The 21,391-nt window shown below is 41.7% G+C and overlaps 1 protein-coding gene across 6 annotated transcripts in view; it reads left to right on the top strand.

The window, feature by feature from the left end:
- Positions 1–21,391, top strand: part of P4HA2 (prolyl 4-hydroxylase subunit alpha 2) — a 53,836-nt gene that overhangs the window by 5,690 nt on the left and 26,755 nt on the right. For 4 of the 6 annotated variants that reach the window (XM_081893897.1, XM_081893896.1, XM_081893895.1 and 1 more), the window contains 2 exons: positions 19,268–19,367; positions 21,265–21,361. In XM_081893897.1, coding sequence (XP_081750023.1) covers positions 19,286–19,367; positions 21,265–21,361 — 179 coding nt within the window. In that variant the 5' untranslated portion in view covers positions 19,268–19,285. Of the gene's footprint in view, positions 1–7,456; positions 7,557–9,813; positions 9,836–19,267; positions 19,368–21,264; positions 21,362–21,391 lie in introns of those variants that run through there. The other 2 variants (XM_081893899.1, XM_081893898.1) reach the window with 2 other exon arrangements.

Raw genomic sequence — 21,391 nt, forward strand, 5'->3', positions numbered from 1 at the left:
AGAAGTTCCATTGTACAAACTGAAATCATTTCTGCTAATGTAACTACTTCATGGTGTTGGGTTATTTATAGTTTCAAACTATAAAGTTGAAGTTCTGCTTTAACTAAATATGAAAGTGAACTTGTTTTCCACTAGTAAACAAATATTCAGATTCAATGAATACTTCTTCTTCATTATTTTTCCACTCTCCCCCTTCATTTCTTCCTCTTTTAAATTCTGATTCCTCATCACCTCTGTTTGTCTTTGTCCATTTGATATCTAAAGCGCGCACACACACACAAACCCAGTGGATATCTTTCCTACCTCCTTATTCCATTTGGTAGTGTAAGACATATATTTTTCCATGTTCCTTTCGATTTTAGGGACACAGAACAGGACTAGCTAAGAGCATTGCTTTGTGCCCTACTGCTGCTTAATATTAGACAGTTTGTGAAAGAGGATCCCTGGGTCCCTGCAATAGTCAGCCTGCAATTATGTAGAAATGTTGTGGAATTCTTAGAGCACAGAGCTGGCTTTATATGCAGTTGCCTCATCCATCAAAATTACATATAACTTCCTTGGCACAGTACAGATGACCTAGCTGCTGCTTGCGCCAGATGCATTAAATTTGCACGAGTGCCCTAGTGCGCCATGTTTAGTATGGAGTTTCTGGGATAGAAAACATGCACACACCCAACATTCCTATCTTCTAACAGCTCCACATACAGTGAAAGGGCATGTATTCTGCTTAACAGAATGAAAACGAGCAGCACTTTTTCACTGTTTGGGTGGCAGTGGGAACTTCTACCATCTCCTCTTCCCCCCGTCCCCTTTTACTGATTTGGAAGAAAACAGAAATCCCATCCAAGTCATTGACATATAGTGGTCTCTTACATCAGTGGACTCTCTCGTCTGTTTTGCAGCTACATTAGGAAGACACGAGTTGGTTGTGTGGAAGAATTGCCAATAATTTTCAGGAGGTAATTCTTCAAGCAGATTCTGCTAAACGAATTATAGGTAACCACAGCGGTTATTTGACCAGCAGGGAGCCATATCTTAAGTTGACAAAAATGATACTAATGCGCAGTGTGCCTGTAGTGTTTTCCCCCTTAGGTGTTTTACACGCTACATTGCAGTCTGGTCCTATGTGTGTTCATTTGTAAAATAGGCCAGTACTGCTGCAGTATAGCCATAATATACGTAGATGGTAAATTGAAGGTACAAGATAGTGGCCTGTCTCAGACCACCCCTGAGTTCATAGCTAAGCAGAGCTCTGAATCAGAAATGGCCAGCACATAATCCTAACCACACAGTACTGTACTAGTTGTCTCTGTAATAGGTAAAGCTTAAGGGCAGTTTATGGAGCTGCATGATTTTTGTTTATTTACCTGTTCAATCTCTTTGATTTGTGCAGCTTGTGTGAGTGGGAAGAGTGTTTGCGTAAATGGGTACAGTTTTATACATCCATTTAAGCTTAATGATTCAATTGAGTCTATTGCTTTCCTGTTGCTTGGAAGTAGTGCCAGTTCAATGACTGAACATAATCAACATGAGTCATGCATAAAGGACATTTCATATATTACTCTTTTGAGGTTTTCCATATGCTTAAAAACCATTAATTTGTAGCCACAGAATGTAGAGTTATGCATTTCAGAGCCATAGCTAGAAATCATCACCAAGGATTAATGACTAACCCCTGCAGGTTTTATAATATTTAAAAAGAATATGAAGAAAATCTGATCACTCTTGTCCCTGCTAGAAAATGTAAACTCTTGCCAGTGTCAATAGGCTGAGACTTTAACAAAAATCTGGGCATTGGCAGAGTTTACATTCTCTAGCAAGGACTAGAGTGATAATGTGAGGGATATAATTTTATATATGTATTAACATCTAATTTATTATTTTTATATCCCACATTTCCTCCAAGGAGCTCAAGGTGTCATCCAGGGTTCTCTTCATCTCCATATTATCCTCACAACAACCCTGTGAGGTAGGTTAGGCTGAGAAACAGTGATAGGGCCAAGGTCACCTAGTGATCTTAGTGGCAGAATGGGGATTTGAACCCAGCAATCCCAGGTCCTGGAGCCTGACACTCTCGCTGGCACTCCCCCTACCTATCTGTCCCTATATAGAGGCACTTACACATAAATATATGGGCTGTTATAGGGCCGGGATAGAGCAGTTGTTTCTGTGGAAGCAGACTTGCTTTCTGACCACTGAAAGCTGCTTGGTTTTGTGGACCTTAAACCTTGGTTTTGTGCTCCCATCACCTTAAGTTCTAGTAACTGGACCACGGACTCATTTTAAGTTTGATGCAATTGTCTCTTTGCAGTGGCACAGAGCCACATATGTCTAGGAATCTAGTCTAACTTGAGCATGTATAACCAAAAAGCACAGAACTACAATATTCAAACAATGCTGTCTCACTCAGGACTGGCAGGGAATCAAGCAACAGAACAATGTAAGACGTAGGAGCCAACCAACAGACAGTAACTTTATAGGACTAGAAAGAATCTCATTAGTCCCTTTTCTGTCCTGATTGGCAGTTGCAGAGAATATTCTTGCCATCTGCAGTGGTGCAGGTACTGCAGCACAGCAGATAACAGACTAGCATAGCAATTCCTACCTCTAGCAAGATGCTGCGGTACTGTAGTGAGTAAGATGTCTGAACCTCTTGCTGCCAGAGACTTTGGTTTAAGACATTGGTGTAGCACTCTTTAATGTGGCATGTGCTTATTACAGACTGCTGCTTACTTCTACTTTGCCAAATGTGATTATGAAGGCCTAGTTCTCACAAGCATCAAACGAGGAAATAAGCTTGCTTCTAGATTGTACCATGTCAGGCTACAAGTCAGGGTCCTGTTACTGGATTCTTCTCCCTACGTAGAGAAAGTAGCTTTCCACAGAGAAGCACCGCTACAAAGCTGTCCCTCATTTAGTTTTCTGTGTGCAGGAAAGTTCTTTTTTTTAAAATCTATGTTCATCTTGAAGTTGTACAATCAAGAAACAGATTAAATCTCCTCATTTGATGTTTATAAAAACTAGGTCTATGGATAATGCTTGTAATGTTTACTCGTACTGAAAAGGAATGATATATATATAGAAGGATATATACAAAGGAATGTTGCCCATGGACTGAAAAGAGCTCCCCACCTTGACCGTAGGGGAGAGGAAACATTTCATAATTAAATATAGTCATTAAGTTAAATGTTTCTGATTACTTGAGCTATGGTCTACAACACACCTAATTCCATTGGGATTTGCTTCCAAGCATTTTGGAACTGGGATTTTGGAATGATTTTCAATTTGGTCTTCATGATATGTATATATATATGTGTGTGTGTGTGTGTGTGTGTGTGTGTGTGTGTATTCCAAGACTGTTTTTAGATTTATCTGTCGGGATGTTACTTATTAACATTCTGGGCTCTGAACAGCAAAAGGCAGTTTTATGTCTGGTACTCTCTAAGTCTTGGCTAGCGCCAGACCGGGAAGATAAAGCAGACAATTCAGAAAGCGTAGATCCATCCCTGTACTTTGCACTGGATTTAAGTGATCATTTACATCTATATACAGGGTAAGAGAAGGTTCAAACAGTGGAATTCCAAAGTGCCAGAGTACTGTGGGCTTTGGCAAAAAATAAAAATAAAAAATTGCTTTAGCTGTTAAGGAAATGCAGTGAAGCATGAAGGAGACTTTAGGAGCTAATCCAAATTCTGGGTATTTCTTAAGCTTACATAACACAAATCACAAGGTTACTAACGTTATTGGAATAAGGACCCTACTGATTTCTGTACTAAGAAACAGCATTTGAAGCACCACGTCTTCATATGCTGTTAGGGAGAAGGCAGAAGCCACACCCCAAGGATTTGATTATTGTTTAGCATTTAGATGCTTTAATAATTTGCAGATGCACATTAAGCACTTGGCAAGGGAGGTGGTGATGCAGGCATGTGGAGTTGATGCATGCAAAGTTTTGAGGGGTGTAATAATGCTGAACTCCGAAGCAAGGAGCCAGCTGGAAGGCAGATATCTTTCAGGAAAACTGGGGGGGGGGGGCTTAGAATGAGGGCTCTTGCATTTGATGGGTGAGTGCAGTCCTCTGGAAATGCTAGTGCACTCCTTAAGGGCTTTTAATCAAAGCACTACGTTGGACCAGAAAAAGCTAAGAGTAATACTGACCCCTGGGTTTCATATTGCTGGACACTCAGACAAATCTAGATTGTTCTGAAGACACGGAGCGGATTGGGAACGACTCCAGATTCTGAAAGCTCTGTCTTGTGATTTCTGTGCGATTGGAAGACTGCAAATGAGAAATACGATTTTAAACATTTAGAAGTACGTTCTGGAGACAGTAATTACAGGGTGAAGAACTGATGGATACTTTCCAGGCCAGATACCACAATGTAAAAGGAATAACAAAACAGTTTCTCCTTGTGTAATGCTGACTATTTCCTCTGAAAGTGCCTTGGAACTGCATCACAATTAGAGATGTTGAGCCTTAGTATTAATGGGCAAAGTTAACTCTTCTCTGAGCAGGAGACATGCTGCTGCCTTTTGTATATTACACCAGTAAGAAAGGGCCTGTGATTTAAATCAAAAAAGCAGCAAGTTATTCAGGCTCATGGAACTAATTTCACAGTTTTTTAGATCCTGGCTGATATAGACAAGAGTTGTTGTTTTTATTTAGCAGGTTTTCCCCCTTCAGCTTACAGAATATAATATTCTCACGCAATGATCATTTTGTCAATGTCACACCCTCACAATTTGCAATGTGTTTGGCATTTAAATGTTGTTACCTTGGCCTCCTTGCTTCGATATTTTTTGTTTTCAGTCCTGTGCACACTTAAATGAGAGTAAGTCTGATTGAACACAGTGGGACTTACTTCTGTGTAAACATACATAGACTCAGGCGCCAAGACACTGAACTGTAGCCACGCTGTCTTAACAGAAAGGAGGCACATGTTTGGCATTTAATTGGCTTTGGCTTGTTAAAAAAGCAAAACCCCTTGGTTTATCCCTCTCCCCACCAACAATTTAATGAAGAGTGCTGTGGGTTTCCCTCACTGCTTCCCTACGTGAAATCAAACAGGCCCAGAGGAGGCCTGTCCTGAATCCAACCTCAAATTGTTGTTTATGTAAGAGACATGTCTTCATGGATTCAGCACAGGGTCACACCCCTGAAGCAAATACTAAGTGTCATATAGGGCAAGCACTTATCTAAATTAAGATTGGTTAAACTGTGTCGTACAGCTCAAATTTAGATACACTGAGAAGCAATGCTGTATATAGACCACCTGCTTCCCAATATAAGTATCAGCTTTATTAAAGCAGAGGATCATTCTATCCTGCAAGGGCTTGGTTCTCTAAAACAGAAGAAAGTGAACCTCAAGGGCTCAAATTATGGAGGGGAAAAAATTAAAAATCCACTTTGTCCCCCTCCCCCAATTTTTTACCCTTTTATGTCCCTCTCTAGATTTCTGAAATGAAGTAGCTAAAGGGGCAGATTCCCTTGGATGTGAGGGCGATCTGGCTGCGACATCTGTCACCCCATTGACTGCCAGGGTTGATTTGGTTGATCTGGCTGGCTGGGCGGGTGTCCCCTCCCTCGCTCACAGCTCCATGTTCATCCCTCCCGAAGCTGTGCGCTCGGTGGAAGACGACGACTATCCCAGATAGAAGCAGTGTACTGTTCTTCGGTCAAGGGTATGCGATAGCTGCCCTCCCCTGCTAGAACCTCCAAACAAGATCAGATACGTAGGGATTCCTAACCACAAGGTTGTTCACGTAGACATAGGACAGAAGGTGAAAATGGACGATTCAGATAACTAAGGATCAGATTTTGCAGGCTTATGTTGGCATCTGTCTGTCTTGGGAGACAATGGAGAGGTGTGCCTTTGGGAGTGAGCTCAAGCTTTTGGAAGGTTGCAGCGCTTGCTGTGGTCATACAGACTGATGTGGGAGAGACATGCAGCTGGGGTAGATGAAGGCGTCTTGGTTTTGCAGCTACAGGTGCATTTCAGCAACAACTACAATAGCTAAAGAAAGTGACTGATCACAGCAGCATCAGGGATACCTATATACCTATACCTTATGGTATATAGTAACGATGTTGTCACAGTCACTAACAACACTATGTAGATATTAGGGTAGATGTTCAAACCTTTTGGACATGGGTTTCACAGTCCAAGTTAAAAATAGAGTGTTTATTTAAGGAACATTGGAAAAACAGATTTGTAGTAAGCCCTCCCTCAACTGACAGAATTCCCATCCTCCCTCAACTGCCATCCCATGCTGCTGTCAAAAACCCTTCCTATTTCACACCCCTAGCATTTCATACACCAAGTGATGTCTTCTCCCATCTCCTTGAAACACAAGCCCCAAACATGGTTCTTTATTATGTCCTTTCCTCACCCAAAACCTGTTGATCTTCACAGTCTGCAGTGGATTGTATTAAGGTCCCAGCCTTCTCTCCCACCTGTAGCCTCTCTTGAAGCAGACAAACTACAAATCAGATTAAATGTAAAATGTATTTAAAAAACCTCCCAGAGAGTGGTCATGTTTATATGTCACAGTGAGCCATAAGCCATGATAGGCTTCTCGTGAATGAGCAAGTCTGTTCCTGGCTTGCTGATGTGGTTTGTTTAAGGATAACCACAGTTTGATGACACAATAAACCATGGTTTGTGGATTGTTCTGCTTACGGAAGGAGCAAAGCAGGAGTGATTGGGCAGCATTGCTTAGTACACTGCCGGTTCACAGCAAGTCATAGTTAATGGCCTACTGTGGCATGCAAACACAGCCAATGTTTTGTGTCAAGAACAATTTATAGACTTTTTTTAAAAAAAAAGTCAAACGTTTATTCTGAGCTGGATATCGATATACTGAATTTTGCTTAAGTCAGCAGGGGGTGTCTAGTTCCGGTTTGGGGAGAAAATACAAAGTTAGGTCCAGTTGTTTCTTCAGATTTGGCTTGACTCCTCTTGTTTAATAAGGTGTTGCTTGGTCCCAGCTCCTGCCAACCTAGCAGTTCAAAAGCACCTCAAAGTGCAAGTAGATAAATAGGTACTGCTCCGGCGGGAAGGTAAACGGCGTTTCCGCGTGCTGCTCTGGTTCGCCAGAAACGGCTTAGTCATGCTGGCCACATGACCCGGAAGCTGTACGCCGGCTCCCTCGGCCAGTAAAGCGAGATGAGCGCCGCAACCCCAGAGTCGGTCATGACTGGACCTAATGGTCAGGGGTCCCTTTACCTTTTACCATAGACTAGATCATGTTTGTAGGCTGTAGTCTTTTGCACACTTACTTGGGAATAAACTCTTAACTCAGTGGGACTTATCTTCAGTGTATAAATGCATAAGATTGCACTGCTAGTTTTGGAGATACTAAGAGCTCTAGAGCAACAGGTGACATTGAAGAAATAAATTCAGAACAGCCATATGGAATACATAAGACTCTTCATGGTGTTCATCTGTTTCCACAGCTGTGATATGCGGAACTGTTTGTTCAGCTTCCTTAAAATCCTGCATTTCTAAAACGTGTCATCTGTAGTGGTATATTTTCTAGCTAATCATGTGTGACACGTAGGTTCTGGGCAATATATACTTAGAGAGAGAGTGCAAAAATGTAAGAGACCACTTCTTTTCCTGCGGCAGGAAGAAAGACGGTTGTGATTTTGACTGTTGCTTTAGGCCAGCTTGAGTTTTATTTAGAAATGTAATTTATCAGCCTCTTTGTTGTTTTTTAAGCTAAGCAAAGTAATACAACTAGCTTGAGAAAGAGGAAATTTATTTGCAACAGTTTGGACTTGTTGACTTTTATGGTTCTCAAATGTTTGCGGAACCCTTGCAGTAAAATATTTTAAAATGATTTTTTAAAGGGGGTGGAGAGAGGGGTTGGTTATTTGGACAGGAAGCAAGGCAACACCAAACAGCTCGAGCTTTTAAAAACAACAACTGAGTCCTCGAAAAAGGTTTCTGTGGACCTCCCGATCTCCTCTGATGGGAGAAGCTTTTCATACATTCATAGGATCATAGAATTGTAGAGTTGGAAGGGATTCTAAGGGTCATCTTGTACAATCCCCTGCAATGCAGGAATCCTGGCCCAAGCTTTACCTGGGTGGGCTCAAACCACCAACCTTCTGGTTTACAGCCAGATGCACTGACTGGTTAGGCTGTGGCTCTAATCCAGCCTTCCTCAAACTCAGCCCTCCAGATGTTTTGAGACTACAATTCCCATCATCCCTGACCACTGGTCCTGCTAGCTAGAGATCATGGGAGTTGTAGGCCAAAAACATCTGGAGGGCCAAGTTTGAGGAAGCCTTCTAATCTCACTGCAGGGTTACCCTTGCCTCTAGGCTGCAGCTCAATAGAAGAGGCTAAGTGGGGGAATGAGGGAGTCACATGACAAGAGCTTGAACAGCACTTTTCACCCAAGTATAGCAGGGCAGTATGGGCTGGGCAGTGTTGCTTACCTGAATTAACAGTGGGAGAAGGAAAGGAGGGGAAGGGGTTTCCAGGGAAATTGCTTGAGCAGTGCATTTATTCTTGATAGCTGCAGCTCAGTGGAAATCACGGAACCCCTTAGATGGCTTTATGGAACACAGTTTGAGAAATGCTGGCTTAAACTAATACTGTATGTGCTGCCGTAAAGATGACACAAAGGGACTTGATGGATTAACCCACAAGATTAACTGGAAAATGTTGTGATTATTATCCACTTTTGTATGCATTAGAATTGTGGCCACAGGGAGCTCATGTGGAATATTAGGAGTAATTGAATGTAACAACTAAATTAAATGCTGCTGTTAACATAACAAGACTAAACGTATTTTAAATAGAATGTCATTGTCCCTGTCTATACATTCTGCATTTCATTTGCCTCTAACCTTCCTGTTTACATCTCGTTCATATAACAATGTGGACTCTGATACATGAATGTTTTTGCCCAGAGTAGCCAGTTTCAATCTCACTCATTTCCCCTTCCAAATGTGGATTTCCCCAGTCTGGGAGTAATCCCATTAAGTCACGGGTGTCAAACACAAGGCCCGCGGGCCAAATCCGGCCCGCCAGACCTTGTCATGTGGCCCGTGTAGCCACCGTTGGCTGCCAGCCTTCACCTTTTATTCTCGTTTTTTTTTTTGACACAAGAAAGCCGCCTCTTCAGCGCATGCGCAGCAGCCTACAACCCAGAGAATGTCTGCCCTCTAGCGGCGCCGGCCGTTCTACACAGGAAACCTCCACTTTACATGCATTCAGGAAACTTCCAGGAAACCGTCAGTTCCAACAACCGGCCCTTTGAGGGTGACCAAACTGCTGATGCGGCCCCCGATGAATTTGAGTTTGACACCCCTGCATTAAGTGGTTACAAATCGGACACCTGGAGCAGCAGATGCAATGTAGCAGTATTTATTTTGCTGGTGGATCAGTAAACCACATCGGCTACTCCCTTTTCCACAGCCCTTAATTTCTCCTTACCTTCATTTTTATTATTATTTATTAAAATTGTTAGTCGCTTTTTACAAGAGTAACTCAAAGCAACTTACTGTAAACAAACATAATACATACATACATTAAAACAATCATAAAACAAACAGGAAAAAACTAAAATACAAACCTGTTTTAAAAAGCAGGATTTAAACCAGCTCACCCACTCAAGGAGGCCACAGATGAGTAAAAGCGGAAAGGCTGATGAAAAATAAACACTTTAGCCTGGGTGCCTAAACATACATAATGATGGCGCCAGGGGAGCCCCCCTGATGAGAGTGTTTCACAATCAGAGAGGCTCCACTGAAATGGGCCTTCAGATCTCTTGTGGAGAGGGCACATGAAGAAGGGCCTCAGGTGACAATTGCAGGATCCAGGTAAGTCCTTGTGGTATCAGAGTATAAGTTTTTATAGGTCAAAAACCAGTGCTTTGAATTGAGCCCAGAAACTAATGGGTAGCCAATGTAATTCGGTCAGGATTTGTGTTATGTGCTCAGACTGTCTTGCCCCAGTGAACAACCTGGCTGCTGAATTCTGCACCAGCTTCATTTTCTGAACCATCTTCAAAGGCAGCCCCACATATAATGCATTGCAGTAATCTAACCTAAAGGTTACCAGAGTATAGGCAACAAAGATTAGCTTATCCCTGTGCAGAGATTTGACTCTGTGAAGGAAGAAATGTTGGCACTCTGAGTAAGAATCATGGCTACATGGTGGGTAGTGCAAGTGGCAAGCCCAAGAGGCCCAGTGGTTTAGACCACAGCGCCACCTACGTCCCTCACCACGGCGGAGTGAGCTCCCGTTGTTCTGTCCCAAAACAGTTCAAAAGCACGCCAGTGAAAGTAGATAAATAGGTACTGCAGTGGTGGGAAGGTAAACGGCATTTCCATGTGCTCTGGTTTCCATCACAGTGTTCCGTTGCCCCAGAAGCAGTTTAGTCATGCTGGCCACATGACCCAGAAAGCTGTCTGTGGACAAACACCAGCTCCCTCGACCTGAAGTGACATGAGCGCCACAACCTCATAGTCGCCTTTGACTGGACTTACTTTCCAGGGGTCCCTTACCTTTTACCTTTAGTCCGAGTGGATTTCAGATCATTTGATGGGAATATGGGCTGATTTTCTACCACTCCTTGCACAGTGGTTAATTTCTGGCTTGGAAAAATATAAAAATACAAGGCAACCCTAAATCCATTGCAATTTAAGGCATTTGCCATTTTGGGACACATGTATCTCAAAGTCAAGTTGTTGTGTGTGTCTTGGTGTTCCTGTTTGAGATCATCAGTGCTTTCTGGAATGTGAAGAAATAAAAAAAGGCCAGACTTTTTGTTAGGTTTGTGTGCAATGCTCTGTGAAAGGCTAATTTCTTAAGAATGCAGAGTCTGAATGAGCAGGGTGATGATACATTTTGTGAATAAGAATATAGAGGTTTGCAAAACCATAACATGCTTAGACACCCAAGTGAGTCACTAATGCAGCAGACAGGCATTTTAGCAGCTGGAAAAATAATGTTACTGCAGGTGGGCTGGAGAGAATACCTATCCTCTTTTGATATCTTGGACTGTTTCTCCGGTATTAAGCTGCATACCTTTTCTTCCGTGCTGCCAGGAGCCCTGAAGAACGCCCATACATTCCTCCTGAAGTAAGACTCCCTTGCATGTTTGAGGAAGCAAATTCTTTTTGCTGTCTCAGCCAGCCAGAGGTCCCCATGCTTTCAAATTATAATGAAGCACTTGGAATTTTTCAGCATGTACAATGATCTTCTAAATCAACCTGTCAGAACATGGCATTTTCCTTTCTGTCTTCTGGCCAACACAAGCAAAACATATCATACAAAGGCAAAATAGTGACTTTTAATTTTCTCCTCCCCCACACCTCCATCTGCTAATCCAAAACATTTATTTCTCTGCCTGACTGAACAAGTTGTGTGTGTGTGTGTGTGTTTGTCATTCACACACTTATATTTTTTTTTTTAATATAATTTTTATTAAGTTTATAATATACAAAATTCAAATTCCAAATACATGTTTCCATAAATCTAGTGGACTCCCCCCCTCTTCCGGACTCTGCATTCTCTGTAAAACCAAAACCTCAGCAATTTGTTGACTTGTTTTAAACATAATATATATCTTCCATTTTATCGTGTTATCTGGTCTCTAGACATTTCAATCCGAACCCATTAATTTTTAGTTTCAACACAATAAAATTATTTCATTACACCACTTCTGTCTTGTTGTGCCTTATTTACCAATTCAAAGATTTACCGATACTGAAGCTATAATTTCCTAGAGAGAAGCATTTTTTAGCATTCATACAATTTATAATGCTTTTTCAAATAGTCCTTAAATTTTTCCCAAACTTCCTCCGTTTCTTCTTCTCCCGAGTCTCGAATTCTGCCAGTCATTTCAGCCAGTTCCATATAATCCATCAGCTGCGTCTGCCATTCTTCCAGTGTGGGTAGATTTTGTGTCTTCCAGTGCTTTGCCATCAAGATCCTTGCTGCTGTAGTAGCGTACATAAAAAAAGTTCTATCTTTCTTGGCCACCCTCTGGTCTACCATGCCCAGGAGGAAGGCCTCCGGTTTCTTGGGTAAGGTAAGTCTAAGCACCTTTTTTAGTTCATTATGTATCATCTCCCAGAAGGCCTTCACCTTCGGGCAGGTCCACCAGAGGTGTAGAAATGTCCCTTCCTCCTCTTTACATTTCCAACATTTATTATCAGACAGGTGATATATCTTTGCAAGCTTGACTGGGGTCATGTACCACCGGTATGTCATTTTCATAATATTTTCCTTCAAGGCACTACATGCCGTGAATTTCATTCCGGTGTTCCATAACCTTTCCCAGTCTTCAAACATAATGTTGTGCCCCAAGTCCTGCGCCCACTTTATCATGGAGGATTTAACAATCTCATCCTGTGTATTCCATTTAAGCAGCAAGTTGTACATTCTCGAAATTAACTTAGATTTTGGCTCAAGCAACTCTGTCTCTAGTTTCGATTTTTCCTCCTGGAAACCCACTTTTTTGTCCGCTTTAAAAACTTCCTGGATTTGAGCATAATGCAACCAATCTCGCACCTTGTTTTTTAACTTTTCCATACTCTGCAACCTCCATTTATCTCCAATTTTTTCAATTATTTCCCAATATTTAGGCCAGTGGGCCTCCATATTGAGTCTTTTACGTGCTTTGGCCTCCATCGGTGAGAGCCACCTCGGAGTTTTACTCTCCAATAAGTCTTTGTATTTTGACCAGACCATAAAAATTGCCCTTCTGACGATATGGTTTTTAAACGATTTATGAACTTTAACCTTGTCGTACCACAAATATGCATGCCACCCAAAAGCATTATCAAATCCCTCCAGGTCGAGGACATCGGTGTTCTCCAACAAAATCCAATCCTTCAACCAGCAGAGGGCTGCAGATTCATAATATAACTTCAAGTCCGGCAGGGCAAACCCCCCTCTTTCTTTCGCATCTGTTAGTATTTTAAACTTTATTCGGGGCTTTTTGCCCTGCCAGACAAATTTAGACATATCCCTCTGCCATTTTCCAAAACATTCCACCTTATCCACGATCTGGAGGGCCTGAAACAAAAATAGCATTTTCGGCAATACATTCATCTTTATAGCAGCTATTCTACCCAACAAGGAAAGTTTCAGTCTTGACCATGTTTCCAAGTCTCTTTTGATCTCTGACCAACATTTCTCATAATTGTCCTTAAACAAATTCAAATTTTTGGAGGTCAGGTACACCCCTAAGTACTTTACTTTTTTAACCACATTTAGTTCTGTTTCTTTTCTGAACTCCTCTATTTCAGTAGTTGTCAAGTTTTTTGCTAAAACTTTAGTTTTTTGTTTATTCAACTTGAATCCCGCCACCCGACCAAAGTCAGAAATTAATTCTAACGCTCTTTTAGTACTAGAGGCTGGCTCCTGTAATGTTAATACCAAGTCATCTGCAAATGCTTTCAGTTTATATTGTTTCTCTCCGACCACAATTCCCTGTGCCAACCGGTCATTTCTAATCATATTCAATAGCACCTCCAGGACTGAAATAAACAACAGAGGAGATAGAGGGCACCCCTGTCGTGTCCCTTTTTCAATTTTGAACTCCTCTGTCACCACGTTGTTTACTATCAATTTAGCTTTTTGTTCTGAATAAATTGCTTCTATTCCGTTTTCAAACCCCCGCCCTACTCCCATCCTTTCCAAATTTTTCTTCATAAACATCCAAGAAATGTTGTCAAAGGCTTTCTCCGCATCAATAAAGATCAACACCGCTCTTGTATTTGAGTTAATCTGTAAAAATTCCAAAATGTCAATGATGTTTCTTGTGTTATCAAATAAATGTCTGCCAGGGAGAAAGCCTGCTTGGTCCTTATGAATCACTTCATTTAATACTTTCTTAAACCTACTTGCCAAAATGTCAGCAAAAATTTTGTAATCCACATTTAGGAGTGAGATAGGACGGTAGTTTTTAAGTTGAGTTTTTTCAGTTTCTGATTTTAATATCAACGTGATGAAAGCTTCTTTCCACGTTTCCGGTGCTTTCCTCCCCTCCATAATCTGGTTACAAACTTCCAACAATGGTTGTATCAATGAATCCTTCAATGCCTTGTAATATTTGGAAGTAAGTCCATCAGGTCCCGGAGACTTGCCCAGTTGGAGGTTCTGAATGGCGCATTCAATTTCTTGGATTGTAATATTACAGTTCAGGGTTGCTCTCATTTCCTGGGGTATTTTTTGTAATCCATTAGTTGTGACAAATTGGTCCACCTCCGAGCCTTTTTGTGGCCTTTGTGAATAAAGTTCTTTGAAATATCTCTGGAAACACTTTCTAATTTCCTCGGGTTTCTGAACCATTCTCCCTTCAATCTCTAGATTTGTAACTGTGTTAAGCTTTTGTCTCTTTTTCAACTGCCAAGCCAACAATTTCCCGCACTTGTTAGCAGATTCAAAGGATCTTTGTTTCATTTGTTTAATTTTCCATTCCACCTCTTGATTTATCAGTTTCGAATATTGTGCCTGGAAAAACTTCACTTCTCTCAATACTTCCTTTGATTTAGGCCTGGATCTCAGTTTTTTCTCTCCTTCTCTTATTTTCTCCAAGATCTTCTCCTTCTTTTCATTCCAGAGCCTTTTTTTAATCGTGTTCTGCTGTATTAGAAACCCTCTCATAACTGCTTTACTTGCGTCCCAGATTGTTCTTTTTTCCACGTTTGTCTTTAAGTTTATTTCAAAATAATCCTTTAAAACTTTTTGGGCCTTCTTAACAATCTCCTGATCTCTTAACAAAGCGTCATTCATTCTCCGTCTGAAAGATCCGGTTGTATTTAATCTCAATTCCATTCTCAAAGCGTTGTGGTCGGAGCAGGTTTTTGGGCAGATTTCCGCTTTTCTAGTCTTAGGTGCCAGCCCTCTAGTTATCCATATTTGGTCGATTCGCGTCCATGTCATGTGGGCCTCAGAAAAGAAAGTTCCTTCTTTCCCTAGAGGGTTCTTGATCCTCCATATGTCAATCAAATCCAAATTGTCAGTCATTTCGAAAAAGGTTTTTGGTAGTCTGCCGTCTTTCGTTATATTAGCACTTTGCGACTTATCCATATTCACTGAGGCGACGCCGTTCATATCTCCCAACATGATAATGTTGTTATAATCCAAATAGTCCAGCATAGTCTCATGCAGCTTCTTAAAAAATTCCGATTTTCCATCATTTGGGGCGTATATTCCTAGAATTAAAAACTTTTCTCCTTGTGTCTGAATTTCAATTGCCAAAATTCTACCCTGTTCATCTTTGAATACAAATTTTGGTGACAAGTTCTCCTTTGCATATATCACCACTCCTCTTTTCTTAACTTTGTCCGATGAGATAAATTCTTGGCCTAGCCTTTTGTTAATTAACACTTTTCTGTGGAGTCTTGTCACATGTGTTTCTTGCAGGCAAATAATGTCCAATTGTTCTTTTTTCAAAATATGAAATACTTTTCTCCGTTTTTCTGGAGAATTCCCGCCATTTATGTTCCAACTAAGAAGCTGTAGAGACATCCCGGTCTACTTCTTGAATATCACAGTTGGGTATCCAATTTGTCCTCCGTTCCCGAAGGCTGTGGTGCCGGTCCGCCTCCAGATGGTACGGGTCTTGGTGGTGATCCCGGTGGTGGAGACCAGGAATCTACAGCTCTCTTTTGGAGGTCCTCCTCGTTGTCGTGTAGGAACTTCTGGTGGTCCTCTGGTGTTTTAATTCTTACCTTCTTTCCTTTATAAGTGAATGATAGACCTTGAGGAAATTCCCACCTGTAAGGGATTGCGTTGTACCTTAACAATTTAGCCAAGTCTGTATATGAGGCTCTAAGGTCCAGCAGATATTTAGGAATATCTCTATAAATTTCTGCCCTTTTGCCTTCAACTTCCAGAGATTTTTTAAAATGTTGGCCTAATATCTTGTCTCTTTCCTCTCTTGTTCTCAAACAAACCAAACAGTCTCTGGACTTGTCTTTCTTAACCGATCTTCCCAATCTGAAGGCCGTCACAATTTTGAAGTCTTTATCTTCCTCAACCCCCCAAAATTTAGAAAACAACTGCGTCAAAAATTCCTCTAGGTTGCCCTGCTCCAGCTCTGGGACGGCCCTCAGCCTAAGATTACATTCCTTACTTTTCAGTTCCACCATTGACAGGTAGGCTTGCTGTTCTCCTACCTGTCTTTTCAGAGGTCTTACTTCCCCTTTGATCTCCTCCACCTTTTTGCACGCTTGCTCAGCTTTTTGATTGGCTTCCGCAGCTAATTTGTAGTTCTCCGCCGTAGCTCCTTGCAATTTCTCAATAGCCTGAGTATGCTGGGAAACCTGATCTGTTAACTTGCTGATAGTAGATGTAGCTCTGTCAATTTTAGATGACTGATCGTCCACCTTCTTATTCAAAAGTGCCAGTTGTTCCAAAATTTGTTTCAAGACTGGATCAGTTCCTCCAGTTGCCATATCTTCTGTTGCAAGCGTTTCAACTTCTTCCTCCTGCGCCGTCAGCACAGTTGGTACCGAAGATCTGCGTTGATGAGTCAACGTTGTTTGAACAAGCTGCCCAGCTCTCTTATCTTTTTTCTTTTCTTTAGCTTCCTCAGCTAAAGCTTCCTTAGCTTTAGATGCTCTTGTTTTCCCTGGGCCACTCATTCCCCAGCTGCCTCTGTTCAAGGTCAAATAGTCTTTCAATCCATGAGAAAGGCAAGTCCAGAATGTAAACAATTAAACCACAAAAAATCCCAATAAGGTACAGTTCCCAGACCTCTATGTCTCCGCAAATCCACTAGGGGGGGTTTTCATAAGAAAGAAAGTTTCTTTTCCACCATCAAAGTTCCTATTTCAACTTTTATAGTCCCCAAGTTCGAAAAGGAGGCTTTCAGATAGTTCTGTTTCAAAATAGTGCCACAAGGTAGCAGAAAGGTTCCAATATCAGTATTAAAGCGATAGTGTATCCATCAATGCAACAATTTGTACTTAAGAAAAAGTTTCAGCAGCCTGACAGTACTCCTTTGCAACACTGGCAGTCCGATAGCTCGGTTATCTCCTTCAATTCCACGTCACTTCACAATAGGGGGAAGATTCCTTAGCGCAATAAACCAAAAGATTTAATCCTTCAATCTTTTTAATTTCTAGAAGAACACAGTCTGTTAATGCCCCTTCATACTAATTTCAAAGTCTCTTTTGAGCGCTTCAGCCCACATCGGGTTCTTTGCTTTGCTCTGATTAGCAGGACCGGGAGACGGACTTCCTGTTACTCGCCTCCCGTTTTCAGCCGAATTAAATGAATTTAAGTCAATCTTTAGTCAATCTTTAGTACCCCTTACTCACGGGTAAATTGCAGCCAATTCCGATGATTTTCAAGAAGAAAGGTCGACGCTCATCAGCAACAGCAGCGCGGCTTCACTTCCGCGAAAAGAGCGATGAACTCACAGCGCCGCTCCCCCTTTCACGTTCCGGAGCCTCTTACGAGGTCCCTTCCTCGTTTCTGGGGGGGCTTCTGGCACCCGCCGAGTCCCACGGCCGCAGGCTCGCTCTGCCTACGGTTTGTCTTAATGGGTCTCCGCTTTGCCGCAGCGGACGACCCTTTTTCGCGGAGCCCCTCTTCACACGGTAAAGAGGACCGCCATTGCCGTTTTGCGCCGCCTCCGGAAGTCCATTCACACACTTATAAAATCCCTCATAAGCTTCCCTTCCACTTTAGACTCTAGGAAGATGTGGGGACACATAAGCAGGCGTTGTACAGGCTCTCTGCACATGTATGCTCCTTGCTCTTCTTCCCCAAGCTATAGCCATGCTGGGATGATAAAGAGTTGTTTGCTTTTGTTTGAAGTTAAACAGCTGCACAATATGGAAAGAATATAAAATTCCATTGCCAGGTGTCTTCCTTCTTCCCAGCGAAATCCATCTTTTGTGTTTACTTTCCGCTTATTGACGCTCATAACTCTTGTGTACCATGGCAAAGCTGCAAAAGATTCAGACCACTGGATGAAGTAAATAATGTTCTTGGACTTGGCAGGTACCCTGAACTCCGAAGCATGTGAGGCAGGAGGTGGGGAGGGGAATGAGAGCGGCGTTTGCTCGTTTTAGCTGGAAAATTCCTTCAGTGTCGCTTAGCCAAGATGTGTGTAATGTCTCCAGGAAACAAGAACAAGCACTTCAGATGGGCTGCCATGGCATAATATATCCAAATATATGTGCCTCCGGAATTCTTTTGGCTGGCTCCCCTGTTCTGTTATATCGCTTATTGTGTTATTGCTCTTGGCAGACCCCTTCATGGTACTTGTCACTCAGCTTTACAAAAGTCTCAGATTACCTGTGAATTGGTTTAGGAGCTGAAACTTCTTTCTTTTCTCTCTCTCCTAGGGGAGCTCTTGTTAAGTGGCACTGGGCAGATATTTCAGTGTGACATAATTTAGCGTTTTATGGACTAGCAAAGAGTCCATGATTATAATGGGCAGGAGGAGGCTGTAGGGAAAGGCCTGTGGATCAGCAAACAAGTGCCAGCATAGCTTAAGAGACAGAGCGCAGCTGGGGATATTTCTCTTGGTTCAAGAACTGGGAGTGACAGCACTCTTTGCTGGCCCAACAGCTGCTGGAATCCTGGTGGTGATGGGTGCAAGGGGGTGGGAAGTGTGTATCCCTGTGCATTTCACAGGACCGTTGCCATCCCACTCCCAAGCCAGGTACATCTGAGTAAGTTTCCTTTAGTAGGGGAAAGAAGTGGTTCATGGGATATACTCTGAGCAAAAGTTAGTCAACTACAACCCAAAGGGCTGGATTCAACTAACCTGGATGCCAGTGCAAGGACTCCTGTTAGTTCAACAGGGCTTTCCTCTCTCTCCTGACTCCAAATCTGCTCTGGAGGGTTGGGAGATTTCCTAGAACACAGGGATGGAAGAGGGGGGAATCATTCTATCTAGAAAGCAAAAAATATTTGCACAGATTGAACGATCATGACAGCATGATGTTGAATTCCGCTCATCACTTTCTACTGATTCATCTTTGGAAATGGTTAACTTCTTTGGCACAGTGTTTTCATTGTGTCAGATTTCTGCACACCAAGTAGAGGCATTTGGTTTGCATGAGATTTGCTGTGAATGGCAGCCTCCCCATTTTAGGCTGAATTGGAAAAAGGGGCCTGAATTGCAGTGTAGGTTTCTTTTGGTATGGCTGAACATTTGAATTCAATAAAGTCGAAAAACGTGGCTGATTTTTCACTACAGATTGTGGAATTTGGGGCTTGTATTTTCCTTTTTTCTTCAGTTGTCATTAATTTATTTATTTTTAAATATCTTGCAGACATTTCATTGATACAGAATGACACCGTGGATGATACCATTACTGCTAACCTGCATTATTTGCACCAGCCTGACAAGAGCTGAATTTTTCACTTCTATAGGTATGAAAAAGCTCAGGCAAAATAGGAAAATAGTGAAGCATAGTTTATATCAATCAATGTGTGATCATAATCAATATTATTAATGCAATCATCTGGAATAGACTCCCCTCTTTGGTTGTATTTTACTCTTTCCATTTCCAACATGAGAATTTCCACTCCTCTCTTTAGAATGGTTTAAAGGTGGTTTTCTAATCCTGGATTCTTTGCAACCCATTAACCATCTTTTGCAGTTGGTGCACAACAGGAAACTCTATGTGGCTTTCTGGTTTGTTTCACCGCTTACACAATGGAGCTGCATGTGGGTGCATGGGGCTTATATGTATTCTGGCTATTTCTAGGTATTAGTAGTGTTCTGCTATGGGCTAACTTGAAAAAACATGTGACATTGTCTTTAAAAACACATCGCATTATTGTAAATCACCACTGCAGATTAGAATTGCCGCTATACTTTCCTCCTTGTAAAATCACCTCATTTGTCCCACTCTGAACAAATTGCTGCAGTTGTGGAAGGTGCTTATGAATGCTCCCCTGGCAATTTTGTGAATGTCCCAGAATTTCTGTTTTTAATTGCTCCATTATTATTTTTTACAATGTCCCAAGAGAGTTGGGGTCTAATTGCATTAGAAGAGTATCTGTGGAAATATGTTGACGATGTTATGCCATTCCAAATAACTGATGTGAGGTGTGTGCATCAGTTCCTTTTCGTGAGCTAATTAGCTGTTGTAAGCATAATAATTCTAGAAACTCACCTTTGACAGGAGGAGGGAGGGAGACAACCACTGCTTAAAACCTTTCTGGAGCTTTGCACCTGTTACGCCTTTGGCATTTTCAGATTTTATTACTGCATTTTTCAATAAAATAAAATACAGCATGACTTCAGATTAAAAGATAATTTTGCAAATTTTGCATGAACTGTGGCAGCTTTATGAAGGCTATGAAGGATCAAATTGCTGTTGTAAACAAAAACATCACTTTAAACGTAATAGGCCATGCTGAGGATTGATTGCTAGATTAATTGGCATGTCTTGCTCTTGAGCTAGTATGAAGCTTGCAACTCAGTACAGTTAGCCTGAAGCTCTGTGACTCTGTGTCACCATATCAAGTTTAAAAGGCCAACTTACTCTTGCATGTTTCCTTTTCTTCAGGATACAGTGGCCTAAACTGAACAAACTGTTTAAAGTAGCTCAGTGTTTGAGCAGACAGAGGTAGAATGGATAAGTGCTGCTGATAAAACAGCACACCCTCGACTATCGAGAAAGCTAATATGCATGGTTCTGTGAATGATTACAATGGATGTTCTGTGCCTTGGCCAAATAGTTTTCTGTTTCCCATTCCTCATGCATGAAGTAATTTCATTTTCCTCTCTATGAAATATATATACATATATACTCTTAAAGCTGTTGTGAAATAAAATAACCATGGCAAAAGGAATGCAACAAAAACTCCCTTCCCTAGATTCTGAAGGCCAGATTCATCTAGGCTGTTGCGCTAGTGGAAGCTGGTGCAATGGGACTTCTCCCCTCTCCTCCCTCCTCACCCTCCACAGATCTGCTCAGGTGGGTCAGGAGAACCCCTAGAACTGCCCATGGGAGAGGAGAAGGAGGCATCATTCCATATGGCAAGCAGAAGCGTTTCCGCTGGCGGAATAATCACCTGAATGTGATGTCGAATTCCACCCTTAGATTGTTAGAAATGGAGCTGCAGTAACATTGGCAGAATACGTGTTCTGAACTAGAACAAATGCTTTAGTGACGTTATAAATTCCAGCCTGCTGTGATAGTCTCCCTGTGTCTTTTCCTTGATCTGCAGTATTTATTTGCTCTCAACCTATCTTTCTGGATACAGATGGCTTCTTGGGTTTCTAATAATACTTTTCTTTTCTTTTTTTTCATTTAAGGCCAGATGACAGACCTCATTTATGCAGAAAAAGATCTGGTTCAGTCGTTAAAGGCATATATTCAAGAAGAAGAATCTAAGCTTGCTAAAATCAAGAGGTAAAGTGAGATTAGACAAAGTGATACTTT

Source organism: Podarcis melisellensis (genome assembly GCF_964234715.1).
Source record: "Podarcis melisellensis genome assembly, chromosome: 2".
Lineage (NCBI taxonomy): Eukaryota > Metazoa > Chordata > Lepidosauria > Squamata > Lacertidae > Podarcis > Podarcis melisellensis.